A 9,646-nucleotide genomic window follows, 5' to 3' on the forward strand; every position below is an offset into this window, starting at 1 on the left:
GGGAAAATTATTAGTATTTTGGATTCGCACGAAAAAAAAAGGCGAATTTAGAGGATTCTAAAGTAATTTTCAAAAACCCCGACCAAATCTAAAGTGTTGGGGTCATTTTATTTTAAGGGAAGTTAAAAATTATTCCGGAAATATTCGAGAAGATCTTAGGTAAGGCTTTCGCAGAAGATCTGATCTCGCGGCAGGGTCCGATTTTAGGGTTGGAAGAGGAAACAGAGCTCTGGGAAATGGGGCCGATCGAGCTGGATCTGGGCCTGCTCGTGCTCTATCTTCACCAACAGGAGGAGGAAGAGGTGCCCATGGAGGGAGAGGTGGCCATGGAGTGGGAGGAGGGCGCGGGGTGGCCGGGGTTGGCCGGGGTTGGCCGCGGATCTCTGAATCTGGCCCCGGGAGGATTAGGCCATGGTTCTGAGGCGGCTCGAGGAGGGGGTGCCCCGGGAGGAGGAGGCCATGGTTCTACTCTAGGAGGAGGACGCCGCGGTTCTTCTCCGGGAGGAGGAGGCCATGGATCATCGCCAGGAGGAGGCCAAGACTCGGTGGGAGGAGCCGAAGCCACAGCGGGAGGAGTCCAAGCCGCGCCCGGAGGAGCCCAAGCCACGTCCGGAGGAGTTCCCCTGGAGCACAGCGTGCCGGGAGCTCCAACTGCTTTGAGAACCAGAGATGGCTTTGAGTTTACATTTCTTAGGTTGCATGCATGCATGAGTGATTGAGAGCTCCCGGCGGGGTCATGAAGAAGAGGGAGATGACAGCATCCCCGATCTGGAACAAGACCCGGATGCTCACATGGAGGAGCTCGACGACGAGGCTGTCCAGTTTGTGGATACCTTGGGTTTTGCTGCACCTGCTGCTGCGAAGAGAACCCGGGGAAAGAACTGGAACCATGCTGAGACCATGCTCCTGATTGATCTCGTTCGGGAAAAACATCTCGCGAAGATTGCGGGGGAGGGAGGAGCAGCCAGCATGTTCTCATGACGAAGACACAGCGCTGGAATCTCATCTTTCACCCTTTTGCTTTAGGGTTTAAATGCACATTGCGGATGACAAGAGCCCCGCTGCCTGAGGAAGAAGACCGTGAACTTGAGGTTCGTCGGGCTGTGATTGGGAGGAGGTTTTGCATCGGCCTGTGGTGGGTGAAGCCTCGAAATGTCACCACCTGGAGTAAGTTTTCTTTGGAGTATTACGATGTGGGGAGGTGGAAGAGGAAACTTCAGATGGAGAAGAGGACCTTCTTCACCATTTGTGGCATGCTGGAGAGCGAGATCCGGAAGCAAGATACCGGTTGGAGGAGTGTGTTGCCGGTGGATGTTCGACTGGGGGTGACTTTGTACAAGCTTTTCAAGAACACAGATTACTTGGATCTGGTGGACAAGTTCAGCATCGGGGAGTCCACAGCTCATGAACACTACTGTGGTGATTGTCAAGTGTCTCAGGTACAGGATTCATTTTCCTTCAACCGCCAAGGAGGTTCGAGCTGTTGTTGCTGGCTTTCGACAAGTGACAGGTACATTTTCTTATGTTTTTTGGATTGTTATAAGTTTTCATGAGCAATAGGAACCCGACTGCCTAATGTTGCTGGAGCGATCGACTGTACTCCGAGATCATCCGACCTACTAGACTGGACGGCGAGAGCTACTACGATCGGAAGCAGCGGTACTCGGTCATCTTGCAAGGGGTTTGTGATGCCCAGAAGAGGTTTCCTCAGTGTCTACGCTGGGTGGCCAGGTATGTTTCTTTGTGTGTTGTGGATGGTTCTAAAATGTTTTTTTTTGCTTTCAGGACGCGTCCACGACATGAGGGTTTTTCGTAATTCAGCCCTCAGGAACAAGATTGTAGCAAGGGAGCTGCTGACATCGCCCGCGGTGTTAGCATATGATGATAGGATCAAGCCATACCTAGTGGGGGACAAAGGGTACCAACTCCAGCAGCATCTGATGATTCCACACACAAGTAAGTCTTCTTCATTCTTTCTTTTGTTCACTTGTTTTGGTTGTTGCTCAGCTCTGAACCCGACACCATCCAAGGCAGCTTTCAACCTTCATCACCACCTTGCTTGGATTGTTATTGAGCAAGCATTTGGACTTCTTAAAATGAAGTTCAGATGCTTGGATAAAAAACAAAGGATCCAGCCAAAGTACCTTCCCAACATCATCAAGAGTTGTTGCATCTTGCAAAATTTCTTGATTGATGTTGGGGAGACTGATCTTCAGGCGGAGATCCAAGCTTGGAGGAAAGAGGTGAAAAGGCTCAAGGACCAGGTACCTCTTTGTCGATTACGGTGATCCCGAGCAAGCAGAAGGGGAACCTCGTGAGGAGTTGCACAGTCCAGAGGATGCAAAAGAGGTTAGAGAGAACCTCACGTTTTCCCTGTGTCTTTGCCAGTGGCGTTCGTGTTTGCTTTGAAATTTGCTATGTGTGAACCCAACTTTCTTAATTTTTAAAGTGGGTCTCTTAAGTTTTTTTTCACTAAATAAATGTGCGAATTGGTCCTTTCTCAACATAAAAGATAATGTTTTGCCAAGCTTACCAACCTTGATTGCCAATGATGTCTTTGGCTGTGGTATCTATAACCATACAGCTAGGGCCAAAGTTACACCACCAATGGCCCATAGCAAGCACAGCCATGGTGGCACAAGGTCTTGGCCATGGCTAGCACTACCTTGGCTGGCCTTAGCCGTGGCGAGCTACCTCAAAAACTCCTCTACACCATCACTCTTAAGTTCCTCACCCTTGAGCCTCCCTTTGACCGATGTTGACCATGTGGTCAAAGCTAGCGCCTAACAAATTGCCACACTTTGTTGTAATATATCCCCAACATTAGCACTCAAAACATTGAGGTCTTCTACCATACCCCCCAAACACAAGCATGCTTACTATAGTAATTTCCATGATCATTATAACCACCTAAAGTAATTGCCATTTGCTCTTCAAATGCTTCTCTAGGTTGAGATAAGCCATCCATATGTTCATCTTTTCCATTTCTTCTCGATAAATTATGTTCTCCAATGCCCTATAAAAAAGGATTGTAACACCTAAAGAAAAATAGAATCAAATGCGAGTAGAGTGTTACCTTTCAGCCACTGCTCGCACCTTGTCCAGGTCCGCAAGACACTATCAATAAGCCATGCATTTGATTCACATGTAGCTACTATTTGGTGACGCTGCTACAAGCCTTTCAAAGTCGTCCTTGGTCTCTGGAGGCTGGTCCTTCTGTAATAACTTCTCTTTTGCTGCAGCCTCCCTGTTGAGAAGCAGGACATGAGAAGAGTAAATATAAACAAGAAGTAACTCTGCTCTTTCAAGTCAATTGGCACTGTATCCTCAACGTCTTTGTTGAGAGTGGATCCACATGCATAGCTGTGGGAATCGTTTTGATGCCAGATCCAAGTAGTCCTCCTCCTCCCTCTCATCATTATCCATGAGCACATTTGTGTTCGAAGGCTCTTCATTTATAGCTTCTTCCTCCATCGGCTCGATTTCCTCAGGGGTCAGATATGACACTTTCATTCCAAGAGATATACGTTTGGTTTCCGCATCAACCTGTAGAGGGAAATCATAACCCTGTGGTTTTACTAAAGCTTTCGTTCTCACCTTTAGAATCTTTACTTGAACCCATTGGCCGACTTTGTAAAGTGTTGACAAGTCTTGAATAAAATCGTAAGACACTTCAGAGACATGACACAAGCAACCTGGAGCACAGACTAAGAACTTGAAACCAAGATAGAGAGAGAGCTTGCCACATCGCTCTTGGCAAGGCTGATGAAGATCCCAAATGCTTCAATGTTGTGTATGCGGCCACTAACGATCTCTCCAGCACCAAACTTCTTCCAGCCACTTGAATCTTGTGATGTTGTTGCCGTCAAAGACATTTCAATGTGCCCAGACAATGGCTCGATGCTTAAAATTCTGACAAAGAAGAAGATATCAGCAAACACTTCCATACGGAGAAAAGTTTATACCTTCCTGATATCACCTTGCCTGATGGAAACATTTCTGCAGGGTTTTGTACAAACGAGTTCGATAGGTTCTTCAGTTGAATTCTAGCTTCAAGTGAAGGTGCCAGGACCACAAAACAACCTTTCTCCGTCACATTCTTGACAAAACCCTGCAACACAAAAACAAGTCACGTCCACAGCATGCAAGGTTTCTGCTTACTTGCACTTCATATCTTGCTTAAGTTCCAACACGGAATTGACAATACGAGCATTGGATGCAGAGTCAAAAAAATTTAATGCAAATCTCGGAAGTTACCTTTCAAGTGTTTGATAGCTTGGAAGGGACTCAAAACCACCACGTCCACCAACTTACTGAAAGTTCCAAGCCCATCTTTCCCCTCCCTGGTCGTTTTAAATCCAAGACCTTACGAACTGTCCCTCTGTAAATAAACTGGCTGGGTCATCAATCCATGTATCGTTACATGAACTTTTCCGAAACTTTCTCATCTGCCTTGCACAGTATGTCCGCCAACACCAGCAAAAACTCGTGTGATTCGTCGGCCTAACAGGTCGCCTTTCTTGAATTGTTTGTCACTTGTTTTCGGGTGTAGAGACAAATCCACTTGCTTCCTTTCGTGGTTAACACTTCTTATATGGCACTGGAACGGGTCACCGACTTTGAAGCGCTCTTTAAAACGTTCAAGCTCCGAGGGATCGTCAGACGTGTCCAGTATAAAAAGGCAGCCTTTAAGATGGGGTGAGAGGACTAGCCATGTCCAGTTGTCCTTTACTTCTTGAACGTATCTGATAACCGACTGTTCAATGGTTACGGTCTCAAAAGTAATCACTGAGCATGCAGCATCGTTTCCTGCAAGTCATGATAAGTAAGTTAATTCAAAGGGACACCATACAGACCTGCAAGCTCAGATGGACGTAGAGATAAATCCAAAGTGGCAGCATTTCTGTGCTTTCTGCTGGTTTTGCGTTTTGAAAGGATTTTAGCTCGAACAGTCTGCCCAACACTGTATTTTCTCAATGGGTTCCCTTCTTCATAATGATCAAGACATTTGAGGAGTTAAAAGACAGACTGGAAAACAGAAACGAACCTCTGTAATGTGCACATTCCCACGCAAGGAGCAGTGGCTGTCCATGGGACATGGCTTGTCTGCCAGTCCTAGAACTATTGAGTGTTGCAGCCTCCATGAGGCGATTTCTTGGGTGATTTGTGACCTGTGCAGTATGAGAAAGAAGTGACGATTCACACAAGAATTCTAGAAACATGGAACTCAATCTTGGAAATGTGATCATGAGCATAGCAGGAAGTTTTGAGCAAGAGGACCTTGGTCTCTTGGAATGCAATGATCACTGCAAATGCCTAGAATGGGTGTCTTTTGAAAGTGCTTAAGCTGTTGGATTTCATTCCGGCACCTTTTGTGAATGCATTGATCACCACCCATGGCAGATCAAGGATCCTAGCTCAAGCAAGAAACATGTTTGATCAAATCTTGTGCAAAACTGTGAGCTCCTGATCACCCATAATCTAGCTGTAAGCCCAGTAAGGACAATCCAGCAAAACCTGATTAAATCTTTGCAGAACTTACCTTTATCAGTGTCTTAGCCACGCCAGCCTAACAAGCAAGATCCAGGAGAACTTTTGTATCAATCACTACAGCCACTTGATTATATTGTTGCCCATTGCATGGAGAAGAAGCTCAAACTTCTTCTATCACTGTGATACTCTACTATGAGGAGCAAGTAAAAAGTTCCTTGTTTTCTGTTTATGGACATGCTACACATCCAAAAAAAGTGAACTTTTTGACTAGTAATAATGTTCTTAAAGGAAAGTTTGCAAGATTTTAGTATTGCAATAGTGTAACTCTCCACCTAGCAACTCTTATTTTCCTCTAGTGCCCAACTCCTCTAGTGGCTGCTACTTTCCTCCAATGCAACATATCTCCTCCCTCCAACACTCTTCCTGTAGCAACTCTCCTCCATGTCCTCTAGTGCTCCTCTTGCACCAACTCTCTTCCACATTGTACTTTTGCCAGTCCTACTCTTGGATTTTTCAGTTTTTTTTTAATTTTCATCAAATTATTCTTTCTCACCCTTTAGCTTCTCCAAAACCCCTTGTGCATTGAGTCTCCTCCAGCTCCTCCAGCACTCCTCCTATAGCAGCTCTCCAGCTCCTCCAGCACTTCTCCTGCAACAGCTCCCTCTAGCACTCCTCCTACAACAGCTCTCCTCTAGCTCCTCTAGTAGATGGCTATGGGGGTGGTTGGGTTCAAGAGGAGGTGTAGTTTAGTCTAGAAAGACTAGATTGTTGATTTTTTGTGCTAGGTCATAACATTGGTATTAGAGGTGTTGGTTGTGATGGCCAACTAAATTGAACGCTGAAATCCTATTGTCGATGGTGGTGTTAATGATGGTGCTGATGGAGCTGTGAAGGTTTGGACCATGGAAGATGTTATTCACAAGCTGCGAGCCCTTAAAAAAAATCAGCAAGAGATGCAAAACAAGATGTATGGCATGATGAGTACCTTGCGTGAGCGTGTTGAGGCACTTGGGGCTGGTTGTGGTGGCACTCCAAGTAAACCTTCCTTGGTGGATCGACTTAAGATTCTAACGTTTTTCGGTGATGGTGGTGTGGATGAGTGTCTAGCTTGGCTAGCCAATGTGAAGAAGTTCTTAATTGTTAGAAGAATTCCGGATGCAAAGGCTTTAGTGGCTATTCCAATAGTTTTGTGTGATGTAGGTTTTCGATAGTGGAATTGGCTTGAGGAGTCTTGTGCTGCGGATAAAAAACCATTAGTGTCTATGATGGATGCGTTTGAGGCTGCTTTCCATTTACGTTTTGCCCTTCACTATGACATGGAGAATGTTTACACCAAACTTTGACATTTTCAGCAAGGGAAAATGAAGCTTGGGGACTATATTGAGAAGTTGACTCACTTGATTAGCCGTATTCTAACGAAGGATCCAGATTAGAACAAGTCTTACTTCATTGATGGCCTTCATAGTGAGAGCATGTGGCAACACTTGCATCATTTTTAGTCTATAAAGAGTTTGGAGGAGCTCTTTGATGCTACTCGTCGACTTGACAATGACAAGTATAAGTCTCACAAGCGTTCGAGGAGTCCTTTTATTGAGAATCGTCGTGATGATCATTGTGGACACAAGGATGGGAATAAACATCACAAGCTGAAGTCTATAGTGGCTACTTCGGGTACACAGGGGTCAAAGAAGTAGAAATTCTTTGTAAAAAATTATAGACAAAGTTGTCATCATTGTGGCAAGCTGGGACACTACAAGGTTGATTGTCCACAATGAAGAGCAAACAACATAACAACAAGAATGGCCAATCTTCTACTAATGGTAAATTAGATATTAAAAAGTTGCAAACTTTGCAATGCAAGGATGACGAGGATGACCATTCTGGTTGAAGGAAGAGGCTTTTGATTGTTACTCATCAACTTAACTGTGTGTGGAATAAAATGAAGGTCAATGACACTCATGCATCAGCTTTAATGCTAAAGGATATATTTTGTGGCGATCTAATGTGGATTTTACTGAACAGTGGGAGCGATAACAACTTTGTTTCCACAAAGTTTATTGAGGAGCATGGCTTGGTGACACTAGGAGTTTTTCCATACACGGTGGAAGGTGCAGTTACCTCTACTCAACTTTTCAATACTTGTGTAGAAAGCCTAAAAATGTTGGTTGGCAAAACCACACTTGTGGAGACTTTTTATCTCACGGATATTCATTGTGTGGATCTTATTCTTGGGATGCCATGTTTGGTGAAGGTGGATCCGGAGATAAAGTGAAATATTAAACATATCTTGTTGGAGTACGGTGGCATTAAAGATGTGTGGTTTGGAGAGGGAGTTCAACCTCTAGTTGTTATGCTTTCTGCTACATATTTGAAGTAGGCTTGTCATAATGGAAAAGCATTTTTGAGTTACTTATTGTTTGTTCGTGACATATGTTATCAAATATATTATCTAGCATAGCAATCAGGGATGCTTAACATCCCAAACAATTCTCCCAATTGGAAATAAGAAATATCACAAATGCCACGTGGCCAAGTATCATGGAGAGTTACCCGCAATGGAGGCATTCACGGCAGAAAGACTCAACATTTGGAAGCTAGTGAGGGATTCCTTGGAACGGGCGCAACAAAGGCAAACCAAGTACGCGAACCAAAAGTGCTGGGACGTAGAGTTCCAAGCTGGGGAGAAGGTGTGGCTGAACACCAAGAACCTCAAGCTACCAAGTGGGATCAGCTGGAAGTTGACCCAAAGGTAAAAATGCATGTATTCCTGTAAATGAATTGATCTTAAGTTCCTTAAGCAGGTTCGCAGGGCCTTACGAGATTGAGGCTCGAATTGGTAAAGTGGCTTACCGTCTCCGACTTCCTCGAGAGATGGGGAAGATGCATCCCGCGTTCCACGTGAACTTACTCAAGCCGTATTTTGAGGATCCACTTCGCAAGGACCAAGTAAGGCCTTTACCTGAGGTTATCCAAGGGGAAGAGGAATACGAAGTCGAGGCCATCCTCAATGAGCGTAAGAGCAAGCGACAAGGACGCGAGGTGAGAGAGTTCCATATGAAGTGGAAAGGATTTCCACACTGCGAAGCAACATGGGAACCGGAGGAGAACCTAGCGAACACGCGAGATCTAGTGGAGGAATTTCTGCAAGGCAGAACTCTATGTACTTATGCAAAGTTCAATTAAAAGTATCAATTTGAGAAGTTGAGCAATGGCATATGTTGGGACCCGAAGGTGTGCCGAAGGGAAGCTAATTAGCATGGGTTAGCTAGGTCAACCAGGCGTAGGGAGCTATGCCCGACTCCCTACGGGTATGTCGAATTCATAGACGTATTCTATGGAGGTTGGGTTCGAGTCCCAACCCCCTAGTAAAGCAAGGCTGGGTTCAAGTCCCGACCCCATACTAGGGCGTGGTGAGGTGAGGAGTATAGGGACACCTATATTCCGTTGTCATGGGCTCTTGGCCGGGGAGGCTAACTTAGGCACATCGCTAAGTGGGGGGATGCCCCCGGAGACATGGTCAACAAGTTGTAGGATAAAAAAGAGACATTCGATGTGGGCATCGAACTTCTTCTATGGGTGGTGGAGTTGTAAGGAACAAACTCACCGAGGTGTCTTAGGCTAAAGGAGCCCCAAAAGCATGACCAAAATGATAAAGAGTTCATCGGATGAGACCAAGTCTAAGATCGAGTCCAAGACCAACTCTAAGACCGAGTTCGAGATAGAGTCCGGAATTGAGTCCGAGACTGACTCGGAGACAGAGTTCGAGACCGAATTCGAGACGGAGTCTGAGATCCGAAATCAGGTCTGAGACCGAGTCCGAGGTCGAGTCCGAGGTCAGGTCCGAGATCGAGTCTGAGATCGAGTTCGAGATCGAGTCCGAGACCGAATTCGAAGTCAGATCCGAGATTGAGTCCGAGATCGAGCCAGAGACTAAGTCCGAGTACTAATACGGGTCAAGGGGTGAAAGCCCAAAGCGTGCGTCTCCCCGGGGGGGGGGGGGGGGCCCTTTAGGGGGTTCCCAAGGTATAGTAGGGATAGGGGGGTCCAAAAATCAGTTTTGAAGGAACTCTCCAGGGGGGCTTCCAAACTGACTTGGGGTTGGGACTAGGACCAAGGGGCCTTGGGTGGGAATGAGCATGGACTTGGTTGGGGC

At 45.8% G+C, this 9,646-nt stretch overlaps 2 protein-coding genes across 3 annotated transcripts; both read left to right on the forward strand.

The window, feature by feature from the left end:
• The first annotated feature begins 236 nt into the window (after positions 1 to 236).
• Positions 237 to 981, forward strand: LOC112346859 (keratin, type II cytoskeletal 1-like). The gene is made up of 2 exons (XM_024676659.1): positions 237 to 635; positions 721 to 981. Exons 1-2 carry the CDS (start codon positions 237 to 239, stop codon positions 979 to 981), a joined length of 660 nt encoding a protein of 219 aa, XP_024532427.1.
• Positions 982 to 1,184: 203 nt separating this feature from the next.
• Positions 1,185 to 2,496, forward strand: LOC112346820. 2 transcript variants are annotated; one of them, XM_024676574.1, is made up of 4 exons: positions 1,185 to 1,510; positions 1,561 to 1,731; positions 1,786 to 1,956; positions 2,008 to 2,496. In XM_024676574.1, the coding sequence occupies exons 1-4, from the start codon at positions 1,405 to 1,407 to the stop codon at positions 2,286 to 2,288; spliced, it is 729 nt and encodes a 242-aa protein (XP_024532342.1). In that variant the 5' UTR covers positions 1,185 to 1,404; the 3' UTR covers positions 2,289 to 2,496. The 2 variants fall into 2 exon arrangements, with proteins under 2 accessions (XP_024532342.1, XP_024532343.1); XM_024676575.1 differs by having other exon boundaries at positions 2,035 to 2,496.
• Positions 2,497 to 9,646: the final 7,150 nt, after the last annotated feature.

This window comes from Selaginella moellendorffii, unplaced genomic scaffold (genome assembly GCF_000143415.4).
Source record: "Selaginella moellendorffii unplaced genomic scaffold, v1.0 SELMOscaffold_17, whole genome shotgun sequence".
Taxonomy (NCBI): domain Eukaryota; kingdom Viridiplantae; phylum Streptophyta; class Lycopodiopsida; order Selaginellales; family Selaginellaceae; genus Selaginella; species Selaginella moellendorffii.

Coding starts and splice junctions, on each gene's coding strand:
- LOC112346859 (XM_024676659.1), top strand. CDS start 237: ATGGGGCCGATCGAGCTGGATCTGGGCCTGCTCGTGCTCTATCTTCAC. Junction 636..720: donor GAGTTCCCCTGGAGCACAGC/GTGCCGGGAGCT, acceptor TGAGTGATTGAG/AGCTCCCGGCGGGGTCATGA.
- LOC112346820 (XM_024676574.1), top strand. CDS start 1,405: ATGAACACTACTGTGGTGATTGTCAAGTGTCTCAGGTACAGGATTCAT. Junction 1,511..1,560: donor TGGCTTTCGACAAGTGACAG/GTACATTTTCTT, acceptor CATGAGCAATAG/GAACCCGACTGCCTAATGTT. Junction 1,957..2,007: donor TCTGATGATTCCACACACAA/GTAAGTCTTCTT, acceptor GTTGTTGCTCAG/CTCTGAACCCGACACCATCC.